Below are 20,737 nucleotides of genomic sequence, written 5' to 3'. Positions count from 1 at the left end.
CAAAGTGAAGGTAGGAATTACGGGGATAATGGGAGACAAGGTAATCAGGTAGCGGGAGATAGGAATAATCAGAATTTCAGTCATTCTAGGCAAGGGAATCAGGGTGGTAATTCCGGAAGGGGAAACAGACACTCTAATCAAGGAGGTAATCACCAGGAATATTTTGGCAGTAGACCTAATCAAGGGGAATCAGAAAGTAGGGGGCGTACGGATCAAAGACCTCCAGAACAAGTGCAGAGACATGATAATAGTGAACAGTCCACGTCAAGTAATTTAAACCGGAATCGGACTTCTTAGTTGGGTCAGATAGGCAGTCTGATACCGAAATTCCTATTCACGCGATGAAACAGGTAAGTTACGAGGTAGACGTGAAAGAGGAATTATTATATGACCATGTGTTTTGTGTTCAGGGAGATTTTGAGAATAGGGGGCGTGATGAAAGTAAGAAAGATGTGTCGGGTGTCTTACTGTGTGCTAGTGGTGATGGTAATAGCGGTGTTGCGATCGATAATCTGTGGAAGTTTCTGAAATTGAAAGTGAAGTTGATGAAGGTTGTTTTGTGAGTGAAGTGTGTTCACGGAGTATTCATCATGAGGATCTTTTTGTTGATTTAAGTGTATGTGAGGAGAGTAAAGTTAGGTCCATTATGTGTGAAAATGGTGACTTTGAGATTAATGAAACTTCTGATAAGAGAGTCGAAAGTAGCAGTGTTGTTGGCATGAAAGTGGTGCAAGTAGGAGCTGATATGGAAGGTGGTGAAGATGGATTAATTGTTGGGTCATTAAGTAGTAATGACAGCAATTTCAAAGTGTATTATGGTAAGAATTTCTGTGATAGAGTGAGCATGTGTGAGAATGGAAGTGTGCGTGAGATGAAAGAAAGTCTATCCAAGCGGGTGTGTAATGTTTTATTTAATTCTGAGAGATGTGTGAATGATTTGAATGACATGCTGTGTGATATCGATGTGGAATGTGTGAAAAAGTATGTGATCTGTTTGCTTGCATTAATTATGGTTTTGTGGAAGAGTAAACGTAGTGAGATTCCCGCGCATTTCAGAAATAGGGATTTCTTTGTTATGAATGTCCTGAATGAAAGCTTATATGATTCTTGTGTGACTGGATGGTATGAATGTTTGTGTGTGAGATAGAGTGTATTCTAGACGTAGTTAGTTTTTATTACGGTACGCATTCCTCGCTTATCGATGCCAATGTTAAGTTTATGTATAGTTTTTTCATTTATATTGGGGTCCGTATACTGTGGACAGTAGAATAGGCAAGTGTGCTTATAGGCTCCTAACCGCTGAAAATAAGATCCTAGGGACATTTAATATCTATAGCCTTCGCAGCTATAAGAGATAGGATCTGCACCTTGGATGTATATATTATCAATTATGAGTTATGTGTACAGTAGCAAGAAGGGATTGTGTTCTATGGTATATGAAACAATCGGAGTTGTGTGTATATAGCCATATTATTATTATTGTTTGGACAAATTGTATTTCGTGTGTGCGAATACAATGCTGTAGACGCAATGTATATATCACTATTACTATAAATTGTGTGTTCAGTTATGCCATTATAAGGTTATGTATGAAGTTCTGTTTTATGGTGAATCATAATATGTGATATCATCGATTCACCAAGGGGGCGTTATGTGATAGTACATACATCACACCCCCGAATTATATGTAGAAGTTAGAGATATAATTGTCAGTATTCGATTTATTTTTATTATTATTATTATTATTATTATTATTATTATTATTATTATTATTATTATTATTATTATTATTATTATCAGTATTTATTTGTATATTTTGCCATTTATATTGGTAAGCTGGAAGATATCCACATATGTAGGTATGAGTAATTTGTTTTGCACGAGTGGGAAAACATTGCTTTAATAACTCTGGTAATTTGAATGAGTCATATGAATATCCCAGTGTCTTATGAGATGTATTTGTTGTGGTCGTCGGGAAGTTCGTATGAGTCATGTATATATCCCAGCCTGATGAGATGAGTTTGTTGTTGTACCAGGGAAGTTTGGTGATTCATGTAAAACTCCCGAGTGTTTGTTTATCTCTTGGGAGAAAGGAGAAGTTCAGGGCATGTCTTGAGAAGAGGACCACCCATGATTGGCTGGCAAGCACCAATCCAGACGTATCATCTGAGAGGAGGGGGATGTTGATGTCTATAAAGGTTGATGATACTGCGACAACCAGAACTTTGTAAGGGACATTATGAGAGACATTGTAAGGGTGATTGTAGAGGTGATTGTAAAGGAACGAGAAGGAAGATAACTACAACTACAACTACAACTGACGCACTGTACGAGAAGGAAGTGGTGCTGATACACGGTACTGGAGTGACACGGCAGCAATGGACTGGACTTCAAACATTTGTGGAGAGTAGTCTTGTTATGTTCGTAGAAAGTGGCTGATTGTGGAGAGTGCTTGCGCATTAAGTATTGTAGCACTTGTGGTGGCCTAGCATTATATGTTGGTGAAAGCTATCTCAGACTTTCCATAATTTATGTTGAGGATCGACAGACGTGTGTATATATCTTTACAATAAGTGTTAAAATTTGTGAACACAGTAATACAAGGTACAGTATCTGTGTGATGTGATAACTGCCGATTATGAGAATCGGTAAGTCGAATTGATATAGAGACAGTGAAGGGTATTTATCTTCATACATGTACATTGTTCATCGGACTATCTACAAATGGTACCTTAGTTCTCGCTTTCGTTTTCCCACGATTTTCACTATTATTATTGTTGTTGTAAATATGGAGTCTTCCAGCAATATTTTATGTGTGTATTATATGTATAATGTTGTATGTTGATGAGGTGCTCATGCACGGAATTTGTTAAGAATATAGTTAGCTATTTTAGAATCAGTGTTATTGATGAACCTAGGTGCAGTTCCTACCTAATTAGTCGTTTTCAGGAGGTTAGGTAAGGCCTGCAGCAGATGTACCAGTACGCAGCATTATGTACACGCCCTGGGATATAAAGTTTATCATGCTCTTATCTAAATTCGAGGGATCCATTCTGGTGAACTCTGGCGCCCATACTACGGACATTTCGGTTAATTATGCTTATTAATTTTATTAAGTTTTTGAGTAATTTTATTTATATATTTTTATTCATGATTTATTTTATTCATGATTTTATTTATTATCATCACAAAGAGTTACAGTTTTTAATGACAATCTTATTTGTTTGTTCTTGAGAATCCTTTTTTCTTCTCTATTTTCAATTTGCTTCATTGTAATATTCAGCTCTTCTAAATCATTCTGAACTTCTTTAAACCAATTATTTTTTGTTTTACTCTTCCGAAAGTAATTAAATAGTTGTTCTATTATCCTATTATCATTTAATCTAGAAAGATGTTCCTTATTAATGAATTTAATTATATTATTTTACTTTCTACGTCTAGGTACATATCTAAGAGATAAAATGAACACCGGAAGAAACACGAAAACGCACATCGTCATGTTTAAAAAAATATTAAAATGTGTCCGAAGTTACCCCATATGTTGGCGTAAATTCGGACAGGCAGTGTTTTTAAGTTACCGTCCGCCATTACCTCATGTATGGTTTTTTTGGACAGTTATTTGCGAAAAAAAATGTGCATGAAATAGCAGAATTATTCCTTATTTACATAATAAAACAAACAAAACTTTGCCGCAAAATACAATATAGTTTACTTTCTATTCAATTTAGTCATTTGTGTGGATTATTTACACAACATCTGTATCAAAGGTGAATATTCCTCTTTTCTCTTTTGGTGCCGGTAGAATTTTGGCAATCTCATCCTTCAGAACTGTGTCCATATTCTCGACACTCGGAAACACAAACATTTTCTTGCTTCCCCTGTGTGACCGTAGGAATTTTACGACGACGTCCTGAGCTCCTATGTTGACCGTCACACCAACATATTGCCTAGTTTGTTTCTTGCTCCCAGACTCGTAATCGTAGTTCATACGACGAAACTTTCTAGTCCAAGTGTGGAACTGCATGGTTGGTCCTCTGATAACTGTGGAACTTCTTCCTGATTTTTTACAGAAGTTTCACTGTCACGAAAGTGACCACCCACGATAGATTTTTCCAGAGGAACGTTCAGTTTACGATGGCGAGATGATGCGGTAGAATCAGAGCCGTAACGAGCTTGAGATAGTACTGTCTCGAAAGTGGATGACCAAGACGATTCCTTTGCATTTGAATCTGATGTTTCTGGAAACCTTTTAAGGACTCTCTGGGGGTCAAGAGGAATTAATCCAGTGCTGCGGAAGCCACTTCTGATATTATCTGCTTTTCGCGCCTCTATCTTATCTAGCGTCTCCTTCAGAAGAGATGAGAAAGCATCTCTTAGATACAGGCCCACGTGTACACTTCTTCCAGTTCGTCAGCACATCCCTCCAGGCTTTCTTAAGTGGCCCAAAAAAGCACACGTCTAAAGGTTGTAGAATATGTGTGCTATTTGGTGGGAGAAGGATAAAAGAAATGTTGTGTTTTTCACATTTTTGAACAACTGAGAGAGACACATGGCTTGATAAATTGTCCCCGATCATGACTTTTGGTCCATCCAGCTGTTTCAAATATGGCAGTATCACCGTTGAGAACCAGTCTTCAAAAATCGGTAGATCGAACCATCCACTTTTGTTCCTGTTGTATCGGGTGCCAGGAGGGCCACCTTCTTGCCAGGTATTCCACAGATGCTCAGACTTGTACAAAACGTACGGGGGCAGTAGTTTTCCATCCCCACTTGCACACATCATGACAAATACTTGTCTTGGAGAAGTCCATTACTCTCTCTGCATGCTTAATCCCTCTCCTAACAATCACATGTTTCTTCCCAGGGTCGTCACTTAAGTTGGTTTCATCATAGTTTATGAAATTTTCCGGTGGAATGTTTTCCAGAGTGCATTGCACGTTAACAAAAAATTTGCGCACGGACTCCGAGCTAACCTCGGCACGAGCTCTCTTAATGTTCTCTGAGAGGCGAACGGAGAGAATGCTGGAGTGCTTCTTTAAGAAAGACCTTGCCCACTCGACGTCTGGAAGATTCTGGGTAAATCTCCTCTCCTTTACAATATATCGAATATCACTTGAAGTGAGAGGATATCCCCAGTGTGCTGCTTGGACGATCCCGTGTACAAGCATTTCCTCCTCTTCAGTGTCCAGGACAGGTGGTGTTCCGATTGCTTTGAGGTTGGTGCGGTTCACCTTATTCTCCAGGGTCGATCGCGGTACTTGAAAATACTCCGCGCCATTGCGGTAGGACATTTTTCCAGCCTTAATGGCATTTACTGCCACATCGAGTTTACTTTTCTCTTAATTGCAATACAACTGTCCTCCTAATCTTCTCTTGTACACACGCGGCATAGTCCAAAATTACCCCAGCCTTGCACAGATTCACAGAAAAATGTGTGTAGAACGAAGTGTTTAAAGATAAACTTCATAGAAGCTTCACAGATACTTTCAAACACAACAGAACAAATGGTAGACAATAGTGAGCAGCTGCTGGACTCCTAATACCTGTGTACACTAAGAAGTTCCTGTATCAATTGTCAAGGCTATAATGAAGCCGACAACAAAGACCATTATTAACGTGACAATTTCGTAAGTAGCGCAGAATATACGCGTTAAAATTGGTGCGGGAATTCGTCTTGAATTCAAAAAATTTGAGCGCAGGAGTTCTATCTTGAAAAATTCAGAGTGACCAACCGTGAAGCAAAGAAGTACCGTTTTGTCCGAAATTACCTCCTGCGTCTGAAATAACCCCAAAATGACAGTATCGAAAAGGTGAAATTTCTCTCAAATATACTAAGCACTATCAATACAGGCTTTTAACACTGAAATTTATTTTGTGCAGCTATTATATGTATTCCTTTCATATATATATATATAAATAAAACACACACATGCACACACCTTTGTATGTTCCTTTCCTATACTCATATAAAACATGAAAGGACTTACGGAATAATTCTACACGTGTTTCAAACTTTAACTCAACTCACCAATATTTCCTCCAATTTCATACAAGTAGTGAGTCTGAAGTGTCATTTCTGGATATCCTGTTGCCAGGAAACAACTCAGGTTGCCATTCGGGGCGAGCTCGGCAAGGGCTCGAGACTTGATATCTTGAGGCCGCCGGGAGAACTTGAGGCTTACTTTTGGCACTTCTGACCTCCTTGTGGCCTCCTCAGCAATCCTAAACATTTCAACATACATCCCATTCTGAGTAGTTTTAAACAAATAACATTTTCTGCAATATAAAACACATGAGGGTGTAAAGTTTTGTATTAGATTTTTTTAAATGAACAACTGATATAAAAATACTTGTCAGTGTAATGAATCTATAATTTTAATACTTAATTCTGTGGTTTGGTTCTAAAAGGGCCAATGTAAAAAACAACATGTTTTCGAGCTATGAGCATTTGAAGTTTTACTTAATTAAAGTTAGTTGTTGAAAAAAGTAGTTAAGTTCACACTTTCTTTGTGGGAATCAACTGAATAAATACTACATTTTTCTATCATATTAAAAAAAAAATTCCCAGGTCTCTAATCTTCATTGGTAATGTAACCTATTGACAAGGGCTTATTTAATTAAACATTTAATATGCATCAGAGACACTGGCACTTTTAATATATTCTATGCCAGGATAAAACACGTTTGTATCTGTTACTATCTCAATTTCGATAAAAAATGACACTGCCCTTTTCAGAACCAAGTCACAGAATTATTTCTTCATTATCTCTGCCATGATATTTCCAATAAGAGTGGCAGAGAAATCAAATTAGATGTATCTTGATCCAGAAAGAGGAATTAAAAAAAAAGAAATGTAAGAACTATTTTCTCTCAATAATAATAATAATAATAATAATAATAATAATAATAATAATAATAATAATAATAATAATAATAATAATAATAATAATAATAATAATAATAATAATGCTTGTGTATTTAATTTCTATTCTTTGTCCCTAGAAATTAAATTGTTCATAGAGAGCCAAATATCATGACAGATTAACCACCTCCACTACGTAAAATTGCAAGCGAGGAGGTACTGTAATGAACAAAGTAGCCATACACTGAAGAAAATGTGAACATTGTTAAGCCTTCCCGTTTAACATGGAGTTGCTTCTCTTGTACGTATAACATGATGTATAGGCCAATAGTTGCTGGTTGTGTTTAATAAACCATTGCCATGGAGAATCACTTCTTATAGCTACAAGAGTCATCAGACAAAGCTTGTACCTGGTATTCACCACAGGCTGTATTACATTCTCAACTCCATGCACATAACTCACCTAAGAACAACATCTCCAGCCGTTGTTTCTGGCGACAGCTGCACAGGAACATCAGACATCTGGAACTGTGGGGCATTCACCCTGATCACTCCATCCTGAAAGTCTACTTCGTTGTCAATCTTGCGAGTGATTGGCTCCCGAGTGGCTCCTTTCTTCCCTAGCAGCCGCTTCATCTGCAATGGATATCGACAACATTGAACACGTTAATTGTGAAATGACAGCATGAATCTGCTCATGGTCATTGCCACCCAATCAAAATCAGCGTTTCCTTCTGTAATAGTCAGATACAAATGTAAAGAGAAGTGAAGTATTAAAAAAAGAAAGTATTACAGTAATACTGTAGGCTATGTGCACCTTTTATCAATAACATGATATTTCAACCTCTACAGTGCTATTATCTGATTAAATGTACAATGAAACATGATGTAATGGACAACAGACTTGCAGATAAAATACAGAGCAGAGAACACTTACTTTGAAATATCATAAAGCTGTCTGTATCTTGTCCATTCCTCATACAACAACCAGGAGAGAGAGAGAGAGAGAGAGAAACATTCAGAGGTTCCAATTAGCCATGTGGTCAATAAATAAGAATTCATTTTTAATTTAAAAAATATATATTTGCGACTGGTGTATGGCTGTAGACCCAAAATATTAACACATGTATACGCACTCATTACCTCTCCAGCTATTTTTCATCAATCGCTCTCTATGACAGTCTATGACAAAAACAATTTAAACTTCAGAATAAGAGGAGTTTCTCAAGTAAACTAGATACATTCTTCTGCTTATCTATATATATAAAAGCAAGTTGGTCTGGAGCGATGTATATATAAATATTTAAAAATGAAAAAAAAAGACTAATTAAATCTCAGAAATTTGAAACTTGGTACGGGAGAAGCTTATGACCCCAGGATCCCTAGAAAAATCGAAAATTCTCAAAATTCCCTTAAGGTGGCATGCTGGGGGCCTCAAACTTTGGACTCAGCATAAGAACACAGTCGAATAATTTGTCCCAAGCGACAACCTATAGGTTTCGTGGGCTTAAAAATTTTCAGGAATTTCGTAATTTTTATCCCCCGTCCCCCAAATCAAGATGGTGGCACAACCTTCAGAACAGGTAGAAAATTGAAATTTGGTAAAATTATAGCTTTGAGTCCCTAACCGATGGAAAAACACCAAGATGTTCAAATTTTTCACTTTTTACCCCCAAAGATATCGAAATATGGAGGCAATTTTAATGACTGTGCAGAAATTCCTTTTGAGGTATTTGTTGGCTAAACGGTAAGTCGTATCACAAAACGTATGGCACAATCTCTGCTCGATTCGGAGTGATCTACAACTTTGGTCCTATAACTTTTTGTCGTATCTCTTTCCCTTATACGTTATATTTGGCCGTACTGTATTTCTGGATTGTTCGTAAATTTGGTGATTTTTACAAGTATATTTCATTGTTTGACACACTTATAAGAATGATAGAATCATCAAGTTGGGTGCGCACATTGGCACGATCAGGAGCCATATGTGGACTAAATTTCATGATTCTAGCTTATACATAAGTATGCAAAAAATAATGTAAAACGTTAAAAATGTACCCAAATTTCACCCTATTCAAATCTTTGAACTCAAATTAACCCCTAAATATGGGAGATATGAGGAAATGGTTTAGAAACAATAACGTAGAGCGATAAATGAGGCATCTGATGGCGCAAACTGTTTGTTAAAATCATCCACCATTTAGGAGTTATAAATCTCGAAGTGGAGGTCTGCGCTTTTCAATGTGCTCATGCTTATCCGTCATCTATACTTGATATTATAAAGAGGAAAAATTTGTTTGTAACGGATAGACTCAAAAACTAATGAACCGATTTTAAACATTTCTTCACCTATAGAAAGCTACATTGCCAGTGAGTAACATGGGCTATATTTTATTTTCAAAACAATTCGAGGTGGGGGGGGGGCACGTGGGGGGGGGGGGGAGATATAAAAATAATAGGCTAATATAGGCAAAATATCAAATTTGTTGTATAAGGACGAGACAAAGCTCAATTTAATCCTCTTGATGCAAAGAACAAAACTCTGTGAGCCCTATGGCCCAAAAACCATGTTTTAAGACCCTAAAACCAACCGTTACGGAGATATTGGCACCACATTACCCCTGCTCTAGGAATCGGATAAAAGAAATGAACTGCCGTAACCATCGCAACGTCAGCTCCAGGATTCTAGAGCAGCAAGATTATGTATGTACGTTTGGGCATAGCTGCCAAACAAAATTGGTACAAATAAGACTTAATATCTGGAAAAAATATACTGTTGTGTAAGGCACTCATAGGACTCCTTTGGGCAGGGATGGAAAGGGGGTGAAGTATAAAAATCTTACACACACATCTATTTTTATATGGGCAGGGGGCGTGGTATAAAAATAATCTAGAATATTATAGAATCCATAGTTTTTGTGGTCGCTGAGAGAGAGAGAGAGAGAGAGAGAGAGAGAGAGAGAGAGAGAGAGAGAGAGAGAGAGAGAGAGAGAGAGAGAGAGAGTGCGTAAATGACACATCTAAACCACTGGAGCAATTTCAACCAAACTTTGTACACGTGTTACTTACTATCGGGAGACGAGCACTGTGGAGGTAAGCCATCCCTTGCGCCCTTAAGGGAGGGGGGTCAGGAGTGGTAGTTCTAAAAATAATCGAGAATAGTGTCGAATTCATAGTTTTCGGGATCACTGAGTTGAAAAGTAATACTCCAGAATTTTTAAAGTTCAAGTTCAGCCCCCTTTCAGGTGGGGACCAAAGTGGGGCTCTGAGATGAATAGTAATATCCGGATTTTTTGCAAAACCAAGCGTGGGGGGAGGGGGGACGGGGTGAAAGGGGTGAGATATTAAAATAATCGAAAAACTATATAAAAATATTATCATCTTCTTCTTCTTCTTCTTCTTCTTACTATATATAAAAATGGATGTATGTGGGTGTGTAAATGACACACTGGAGCAATTTCACCAAACTTGGTGCACTTATCAGTTAGTATCAGGAGACAAACCACGTGGGGGTAAGACACCCCTAGCACCCTTATGGGCAGGGGGCGTGGTATAAAAATAATCTAGAATATTATAGAATCCATAGTTTTTGTGGTCGCTGAAATGAATAGTGACACTCCGAATTTTTTTGAAGTTCATGTTCAGCCCCCTGTGGGGTGTGGGTGAGGTGGGGAGTGAGATATAATCGAAAGCAGTGTCGAATCTACAGTTTTCTGGGTCACTGAGATGAATGGTGACAATCTCTTAGGGGTGGGGGCGAAAGGGGGACAGTCTCAATGACAGTTGAAATCCTGTACATCGTATCGTAGTGCGACGACTAAATACATATAGTTATCACTTATTAATTTTTGACAGGATCAAATGCTTCCCAGTCAATTCGAGCTTCCATAAGGACAAAGTTTTACTCAAAAATTAAAATCTAAAACTTGAAATCAAACACATCTAAATAATTCTAAAACTGCATAATACATCGTAACATATCAATATGCAAGTCAAAAAGGAATTCTATAAAAATTCACATCACACAGAACTAACTGGTAATGCAAATCTTAAAGGTAAATATTCAGAAACTATCCGGGCAACGCTGGGTAGTACAGCTAGTATTGCAATAAAACACTGTCCACAGCAATAGTTTATTACTGGACACATAAAAGCAATAATGAATATTTTGAGAAAGCTCATTTCTTTTTCTATCCAAATTCACCTTTCTACCATCCCTCATCCTTCTCAATACAGTCAAACTCTACTTCATCATCATCATCATCAATGTCCCACTCCAGTCGCCCGGATGTGGTTAACAAGCCTCCTCCACTCCTTTCTGTCCTTCCACTTTTCCTGCTCCATTACTTCCGCCACATCCAATCCAGCTTCTTTAATGTCCTTCATCTACTTTCTTCTCAGTCTTCCAACTGGTCTCTTTCCCTTAACTTCTCTTTCCAATTCCCTTCTTGCTACCTGTTGCTTCCCCATTCTTTTTACATGTCTGAACCATCTCAGTCTTGCTTTCTGTATGTTGTGTACTAACGGTTCTATATTTAGATCTTCTCTGATTTTAATATTTTGAATTCTATCTCTTCTTGTCTTTTTAACCAATGTTCTTAAAAATTTCATTCCTGCTGCTTGGATCTTACTATCTTGTCTCTTATTAGTTACCAGCGTTTCTAGTCTGTATGTTACAATTTGTATGAAAAACTGTTTATATAATGTTAATTTCATTCTCTTGGGTACTTTGTCATCCCATAAAAGCTCTCTGACTTGATAAAATGTTGTACCTTTACTTAGTCCGTTATTAATTTCAGAGTTGATTTCATTACTTCCATTAATAATGCTACCCAGATATGTAAACTGTTCTACATTCTCTAACCGTTCTCCATCTATTTTCACTTGGCTTCTCTTTTTCTCTTTCCACAGTGCATGACTACAGTTTTCTTTTTACTAATTACCATTCCAAACTCCTTCAGATTTTCATTCAAAATGCCCAGTCTCCTTTGTAATGCCTTTTCTCCTTTTTCCCAAATCACCACATCATCTGAAAATATCAAAGCATTCACTTCATCACTACTGATACTCTGTTTTACACATTTTATGATTTCATCCATCAATAAACAATAATCACAACAGTGCACTTCCTTGCTCAAGACCTTTTTTTGTATAAAATGTTTCAGTCAGCACTCTCCACTTTTACACTGCTTTTACTCACATGATACAACATTTTTATCTTGTTAATTAATGATTTTGGTACATTCCTTTTCAGTAGGCATTCCCATACATGTTTTAACTGTATCATAAGCTTTTTCCAAATCCAAAAATACAAAGATGATTTCTTTGTTCCTTGCCAGATGTTTTTCCATTATCGTTCGCACTGTGAATATCAAGTCTAATGTTGATCTATTCAGTTTAATGCCATATTGTTCTTCCTCTAACTGTGTTTCTATTATATCCCTCAGTCTTTTGTCTATGACTTTCTCCATTATTTTTAGCCCATGTGATAATAAGGTTATACCTCTATAATTTTCACATTTCTTCCTATTTCCTTTTTTTGAACAGTGGTACAATGCTTCCTTGTTGCCAATCTTCAGGTGTCTTTTCATCCTTCCATATGGCATTGAGGGCTCTGTATAGCCACTGTAGTCCAATGCATCCTGCTGCCTTAATCATATCAGCATTGAATTCGTCTTTTCCACTTGCTTTACCTTTGGTATTGCTTTCACTGCCCTTTCAAGTTACAACCATGTTATCGGGTTCTCTTCTTTTTCTCCATGCCATTTTTTTACCTCCTCCTTCCTCTGAGAAGTCATCCGCATTATAAAGTTTTTCAAAATACTTTTGCCATCACACACAGCACACTCTTTTTTTTGCTGTCTGTCACAACAGCTGACTCAGTACATCGTTATCTCCTCATTTTTGATTCGGCCGGGTGACGCCGCAACTCTACCATCGCACCCAGCTGACCCAACAAAGCATATACGCCAGACACCAAATCGGAAGTCGGCCTCCCAATATGTACACCTGTATTGTCCTGGACGTCCAACAATCCGTCACTGAAGACACCATCCTATCTGAACTCCGCAAGTCTGGAGTATACAGCGCCACTAGGCTACATGAAGGTTCTGCACCATCAAACAACGTCCTGCTTTTCTTCAAAACATCTACCGAACGTGACCATCTTCTAGCCACTGGTGCACAAATTTGCCAACGCCTCCATCAAATGGAAGACACTCCCAGCAATATTTTAGAGCAACTCCCGGACTATTCTCCTGAGCCACCTCCTTACACACCCCCGCCACAACCCTTGTCCTTTCCTTACACCACTACAACAACCACCACTACTACCACCCTCACAACCTCCCCAGTTCACACCTCCCTCACAACTTCACTCACGACTACAGTTACAACCCACCCTATCCCTATCATGACCACTACTATCACCACGCCTCCCACCTCTACCTCATCAAGTCAAGAACCAGCGCTTGCAACTGACACTACCACCGATAAAATGCCGCCACCATCGACCGATTGCACCTGCGTCATCCGAGGAGTGGACCCGCTCTTATCCAACGACGCCATACTTCAAGACCTCCGCCTGACAGGAACACCAGTTCGCCGAGCAACTCCGATTTTCAACGCTACAGGACCTACCCACCTCGTTCGCCTTCATCTGCCGACTCCGGACATCGCCCTGCATTTCATCAACAACGGCATCCATCTTCAAGGCCGCCATCATCACACTGAACCATCTTGCTCTCCTCCCCAACCTGCTAACCGATCTCGTGCACCCCGTCGCCGTCCCCGGCCGGCTCCTCCTTTCCTTCCACCGAGTCCATAAATCTGTTTTTACCCTCCTACACCCAGTTTTTTTGCTCCAATACCACACCCAACAAACCCTCTACACAACTTACTCACTTCCCTGCATAACTTCTCCTGTATCTTTCACATCTTAGCCCTTTCCCTTACCTCTACCACTAACCCCACCTTCGTCCAACAGCCTTTATATCATCCTACTACATACTTTTAAATCTGTGTAAAATCTTTTGTACTACCTTGTTACCATCTATGCTAATAAACTCCCCCAATGAAATTCAACACCTAGGCATAGGCACAATTCCCCTCCCATCTACATATTCACATCCTTTACCCACCTCCTTCTTCCGTCACATCTCCCCAACCTGCCCGCATCTCTTGGCCAGAGAGAGGGCGTTACCCTCTAGGTGGCCCGCCCCACCCCTTCAGGGTGGGGAATGAAAGCAGTGTTAGTCTAGTCTAGTCTAGTTTTGCCATCACCTTCTGAAGACGCTTTTCGTCATGTACTATGGATCCATCTCTCACTAATGCCTTGGTTTTTTCTTGATTTATTCCCTTCGATTTTATTACTCTGTATAATAGTTTCTGATTTCCTTGACTATCATGCTCAATTTTGTTGGTAAACTCTCCCCAAAATTTCTCCTTTTCTTCCTTGATACTCCTCTTTACTTGTAGTTTCAATCTTTTATATTTCATATGTAACCTTTCTATCTTATTCTCATCCCTCTGATACATTTTTTGCTCTTCCTTATCCATTTCTTTCTTCACCTTGTTCCTTTCTTTTATTTCTTTTTTTATTTTGCCTGTCCACCACCACATCTCCTATCCCTTAACCTTTGCTTTTGTTTTCCCGCATACCTCAATTGCTGCTTCCACAAATGTCTGTCTTAAATTCTCCCACTCTTCTTCTCCACTTTCTATTTCCATGTTAGGCAACTTCCTTTTTATACAATCTTAGAATACCATTCTTTTATCCTCCTCCTCCAATTCCCAAATCATGATCTGGTTTCTTCTTCAATACCACCATTTTATGGATTTTTACTTGTTTTAATTCCACAATTAATAATCTATGATCACCTTCCCTACCTTCTCTGGGGATTATCTTCATATTCATGACGTATCTTCCCCATTCTCGGTCTGTTATTATAAAATCGATGATTGTTTCATACTGCCCATCCCAACTATATCAGCTGATCTTATGGCTATTATTCTTCATAAACCATGTATTCCTTATTATCAGGTTATTTCTGATATAAAAGTCTAACAGTTTCTCTCCATCTTTATTTCTATCGCCATACCCATGTGGGCCCAGAACATTCTCATATCTCATTCTATCAGTTCCCACATGAGCATTCAGATCTCCCATTATCATGATCCCATCTCCAACAGTATGTGTTTCCAGTTCATTGAGGAACTCTTCTTTTCCTTCGATGCTACATACTGTCTGTGGAGCATACACCTGTATTATCTTCAGTAGTTCCTTGTTTACATGTATGTGCATTATTATAATTCTGTCATTTACGTACTCAACTTCAGCTGTTGGTTCAACATTCTCATTCACTACAAATTCCACTCAATTTCTTTTCTCTTTGGTTGTGGCATCATACACAACCATTAACCCGGCTCAAGGGAGATACGATCCCCTTCCCTATCCTTCACTTGAGCAATTCTTGCCTGGCGCATCCTCTGGGTATCCTCCACATCAGCAGGCCGGTGTGAAGGAGAGCTAAGTTCAGGTAGGGACTCAGTCTTACGAGGTATAACGTGGGATCCATGCCCAAGGTTATGGGTGAAGACCTTAACAGCATCTTAGGCAGAGAAGGAGACCTTCAGAATGGCAAAAATGGTGGATGAGGCAACCCATCCTCTCTGGGGATAATTAGAAGAGAAAAACCACTGCCTTGTGGAGAAGGGGGATCTTCAAAGGCTAAGGGAGTAAACCCTGAAAGAAAATCCTCAGATGTGTTAGGCTTAGCAGGTCAGCAAATGAGTAAATTTGTACTTGCTTTCAACTATAATACAAGCCTTAAACTCTACGTACACTACCTTAATATTTAGGATGGTCTGAGGATTACCCTTCTTTACCCTTAAAGAAAGTCAAACTGAAAAGTCTGGGGCAATGCCTGTGAGTACTTACAGGCTTGTTGTTCTCCTTGTGCCCCTTACGGTAACGCTCTTCTTCCTTCTGACACCTGATTTGTGCTATCAGATCCTCAGGTACAATCCACAGAGACTCGCCACATTGCAGCATGACTTCGGTCAGCTGACAACAGGTGGCAGCCAGATTAACTTGAGCATTCAAATCGTTCTTGTCCACTGGATGTACGTAGCTGAAAAAAGAAAATTCCAGTCACAATTAAAGGAGACAACTCAGAGTGAATCCTTCCTCGTTGTCCTCTCTGTGGAGACTAGAGAACATTTTCTCTCTCTTGATTATGTATAGTTTAGTTTAGAAGTAAAAGTCTTTTGCTAATACTATTACTAACAATATTCTACATTGATCAATCTGATTTGAGTAAGTGAATGCTCTTAAAGACGTTGTTCATCGGAATCTTACAAGAAGCTACGGAGATTGCATGGATATTGTAGTTCATGATGTTCCACAAACACTGAGCTATTAATGCTGAATGGTCAGTATTATATGTCATCATCTTTAGCAGTAAGATGAAAGTGTACTATGCCTTCCATCAAAAGAACCAAGTGACCTCATCATAGGGTGAAAGTAGTGTGGGCAGAACACTGAACTACAACACTCCATAATATTTTGATGCGGAAGATGGAGAATACACAGGGGATGATACTGAACAATAAGAAAGTGTCAGACTAAGTGGTAGTGATGAATCTGAAGGGGAATTATCACCACCTCCTCAGTTATGATTTTTCCCAAATGTTCACGATTTTTATGATACCACTATTGGAATCACCAATTTTATATTATATTTCAGTAAAAGGATCATCGAGCGGAGGAGCTGTGCATGTTAACATGCCACAGCTATGGAAGCAAGCTCTGCATTTGGCAGACGAGTGGGCTCGAACTCTACCGTAGGTTGTCCTGAGAATGGTGTTGTGTGGTTTCTCCTTCTCAATTCCAAGCAAATGCTGGGAGAGTTCCTATTCATAGGCCACAGCCACCATCATTCATTTCATGTTCATGATCTTCTCAACCGAGGTTGGCATCAAGAAGGGCATCTGGCTGTAAAAGCATGCTATAAATCTTCTCACCTCATCCCTCACCCCTTATCAGGAAACCGGGCTAAGGGGTAGATATACATCCCATTAATACCATCAGTAAAATTGTACCTGTAAAATGCTTTTTCCTTTAAAATAACCTGGTCCACAGGGTTTGCCTGGTCATCAAAACTTGGCAGTGAAAAGGTTAACCAGCCATTTCATTATCTGACCTATGGTCTAGTCTTGAGCAAGCCTCCTAAGATAGCGTCCACTAAAATAATAATAATTATTCTGAACCTAATTCTAATACTTAATTACCGCGTTTCTCCAAATTCAAGACTTTTTTCTCAGAATCTCATTTGAAAAATCAAGTGTCGTCTTGCATTCCCAACCTAAAAGAAGTTTCTCAAATCTGCGGAATGGCATCAAAACATGCAAGCCTTTGAATTATTAGAAAGGCCATGGCTACTCAGAGGCATAGTTATAAGGTGTCTACTGTACCTGACACTTAGTAAAATTAATAGTTTTACAGACAGCAGGAATATTTTCGTGATGGATCGTCCTATTGTAAAGACACACGGAACAGGTATTGCCAGCAAATTTTCAGAGAGTACTCATCGATATTATGATGCCAATTTTAAGTTAAACATGCGGAAATGAAGAATAATCGTGCAGCCGCAAGAAAATATGGTATAACGAAAGCCCATGTTCCACATTAGCTTAAAAACGAGTAATGTACAACAAATGCATTCAGTGCCCCACAACAAGGACGCTTTAAAGACGTCGAGGATGAAATTGTGAGGTATGTGCGTGAAAAACGAAAGGGCAGAATGGCCATACCGCGGCGCAATAAACTCGCTGACCTTCAACGTCCATGTCTTCATTGTACATTGCTAGTCGCTAAAGTCAATCGAAGCCAGCAAGCAAGACATGCGTTTAGTGGCAGCTGGTTGTACCTGACGCTTAATAAAAGTAACAGTTTTATAGACAGCAGGAATATTTTCCTTATGGATCGTCGCATTTTAGAGACATGAACACGTACTGTAGGCAAATTTTCAATAGGTTCTCTTCAATATTACAATTCCAGTTTTAATTTAATGGTTATTAAACTTGCAAAAATCAAGAAAATACGGCATAATTAAAGTCAATGTTCGGCGTTGGCATTAAGACAAAGTTAGTCTAAAAATGGGTACTGTACAAAAATAAAAAGGCATTCATATGATTTCACAAAGGACTTTTTAAGCCTGATTTATTTATTTTTTGAAGGAAAAAGTGGGGTTTGTCTTGCATTCAGGGTCGTCTTGGATTCGGAGAAATACGGTATAATCTCAGTGCAATAATATTTAACCATTCACACACATTCATACCTTGCTTGTGTCACAAGTTGGATTGATGAATCAAGCAAGTACCTTGAAAAATTCAACCTATATTTCTGAAGAGAAGTCACGAATATGAAACCATGAAAGCAATGACTACCATAAGTTATGTTCTGATTAGTCTTGGCAGTTACTGGCCACAAGATATTCTTACCGTGGTATGAAAAGTGAAGGTGCAAAAAGCATTGCCACGTTATGCTGTGTCATCTTGTTGTGTGCCTGGTTCTCGATGACGTGCAGGAGGAAAGTGAAGATGGCGCGAAGTGTATTACGATACTCTGAGGGCAGCAACAGGATGAGCAAGTTCAGGGCGCGCTGCTGGGTCCCTTCGGGCAGAGCTGAAAAACATCCCAACATTCTAGAGCATCTAACAACTGTATAATGACAGGAGAGGAGATAAAGGGATACACTAGAGGAATCTGAAGGTTGTGGATACAACAGATAACACGCATCATTGGTGGGAGTGGGGATTAGTTCTATGCAAATGCAGTTCTGATTTTGCATTAATATTATCAAGACAGAACGGAACTCAAATTGTAGGTTTTCTTAAAAACTATGAATACAATGTCCACATCATCATCATCATATGTTTCCAGCTGCCTGGGTTGGGTAGTGCAACATGCCCCCTCCATCTCTAACCAACACTGTTCATGACGTATGTTGCGTACAACACCACCCTTTGTCTGTATACTCTTTATCACTGTGTTTCTCCACCAGTTCCTTGGTTGACCTCAAGGTCGTGTGTCGGTCCCTTGTTTCAGGAACTTCATTAGCATTCTCCCATCCTCATGTGTCTGTACCATTTTTTCATCTCTCTGTCTATTCTAGATTGGAGTCTCAACTCCAACAGTATTTCTGACATCATCTTCTAGCATTCCCTAGACAACTTCTCAGGAATTCCATTTCTGTTGGTTGTATTGGACTTCTTTCCACTTAGGTTATGTGTGTGTATAACTGAATACAATTTTACGTAGGCTAGGTTATGTATTTAGGTTTAATCAGCTGTACTTAGCTCATGTATTATAGGTTAGGCTATGTTTATCATTCTTAAATTATCTTTCATGTGTTCTGAGTTGTTCAAGAAACTTCTAGTTGTGTGCGTGTACTAATCCAGGAAACTCTTCACTGAGGTTAGATCATGCTTATCACGTGTAAATAATCTTTCGTATTTTCCAAGTTGCCCAGGAAATTTCCAGTTGTATGTGTGTTCACTTAAGGGATACACCAAGAACATCTGTATAATATTCTAGGTGTTTCAGCCTATCCTTAGAATTATGCTGTAATTGCAAACTTGTCTGAAGAACAGAAACTTACTAATAAATTCCGGAAGTTAATTATACAATCCCCTAAGTATCTTGTATAAATACTGGGTTGTAAGAAAGCGTAATTATCCAGAATCATAGCCAGTACATACATACATACATACATACATACATACATACATTACATAGTGGTGGTGGTGGTGGTGGTGGTGGTGGTGGTGGTATCGTGAGAGTCAGTTGGAGTTGCTTATAGGTGTAGATCACCTATATCGATACTGCAAAGGCGGATTTATCATAATCTACTATGCAATCTGTACGAGGTCAGTTCATTTCAGTTCAGTTTTCAGTTGATGTTATGTTATATAGCGAGTTGTAATAGTTCAGTTATTTCAATACCTCCCAACGGTATTGTGAATTATTGTGTGCACATTTCTGTGCGTTTTCATACTGTATTTGTGTTAAGTTTAAATATATATATATATATATACACACAAAGTATATATTCACAGTTTGCAATAGTAGTGATTTTATTTAGCTACATTGCTCCATCTAAGACAGGAGAGTTTGCTGCCACGTATTTTGTTTATCGTGGTCATGGATGAAATTGTAAAGGAAACAAAGGAAGCCTGTTGTTGTTTAGTCCTCAGCCCGAAGGCTGGCTGGATCCTCAACAGCTCCGCCGTCAGCTGTCATAGATGGTCTAGGCATCACTGAAGGGGCATACTACGGAAATGGTAGTTTCCCGTTGCTTTCCTCACCAAGCCAGAGGTTGCTATTACATATCAATCTGCCAAGCCCACTGAAATGCATGCACCAACCAACCCTATGAGCGATATTTTCACGCCATTCATAGCAGGGACTGGTTGCAGAAGGAATGGCATTACTAGCATCACTCATACCTCAGTCACTTTCATTTTGGCAAAGCCAAGGATAAAGCTGAGAAAGATCAATGAAAGTAACGAAATTGCTCTAGCCCATACCAGAAGACATAGTGCACTGTAAACACTAGGTCCGCCAGCAAAGGCACAAAGGAAGCCTATGGAGATAAAAAGATGAAGATACTGCTATTTGCAGATGTTGACATCTGGGGAAAGAACATCAAGGAAGTGCAACAACGACTACAGTAGAACCTTGATAATTCAAAATCGGTTAATTCAAAATGCCGCCTAATTCGAAGAATCTCTCGTTCCCGTTTTGCATGTTATTTCAATTGTTTAATTCAAAATACGGATAATTTGTCATTCGAAGAACAACGTCTGTCCCAT

The 20,737-nt window shown here is 38.9% G+C and overlaps 1 protein-coding gene across 3 annotated transcripts in view; it reads right to left on the bottom strand.

Moving 5' to 3' along the window:
* Nucleotides 1-20,737, bottom strand: part of conu (Rho GTPase-activating protein conundrum) — a 434,374-nt gene that overhangs the window by 8,318 nt on the left and 405,319 nt on the right. For all 3 annotated transcript variants that reach the window (XM_067153082.2, XM_067153083.2, XM_067153084.2), the window contains 4 exons: nt 18,365-18,548; nt 15,801-15,993; nt 7,326-7,498; nt 6,029-6,222 (listed from right to left, as the gene is read on the bottom strand). In XM_067153082.2, the coding sequence (XP_067009183.2) occupies nt 6,029-6,222; nt 7,326-7,498; nt 15,801-15,993; nt 18,365-18,548 (744 nt within the window). The remainder of the gene's footprint in view (nt 1-6,028; nt 6,223-7,325; nt 7,499-15,800; nt 15,994-18,364; nt 18,549-20,737) is intronic.

The sequence above is a fragment of the Anabrus simplex genome, chromosome 8 (assembly GCF_040414725.1).
Source record: "Anabrus simplex isolate iqAnaSimp1 chromosome 8, ASM4041472v1, whole genome shotgun sequence".
NCBI lineage: Eukaryota > Metazoa > Arthropoda > Insecta > Orthoptera > Tettigoniidae > Anabrus > Anabrus simplex.
The sequence above is the reverse complement of the archived record's forward strand: the minus strand, read 5'-3'. Positions and strand labels throughout refer to the sequence as shown.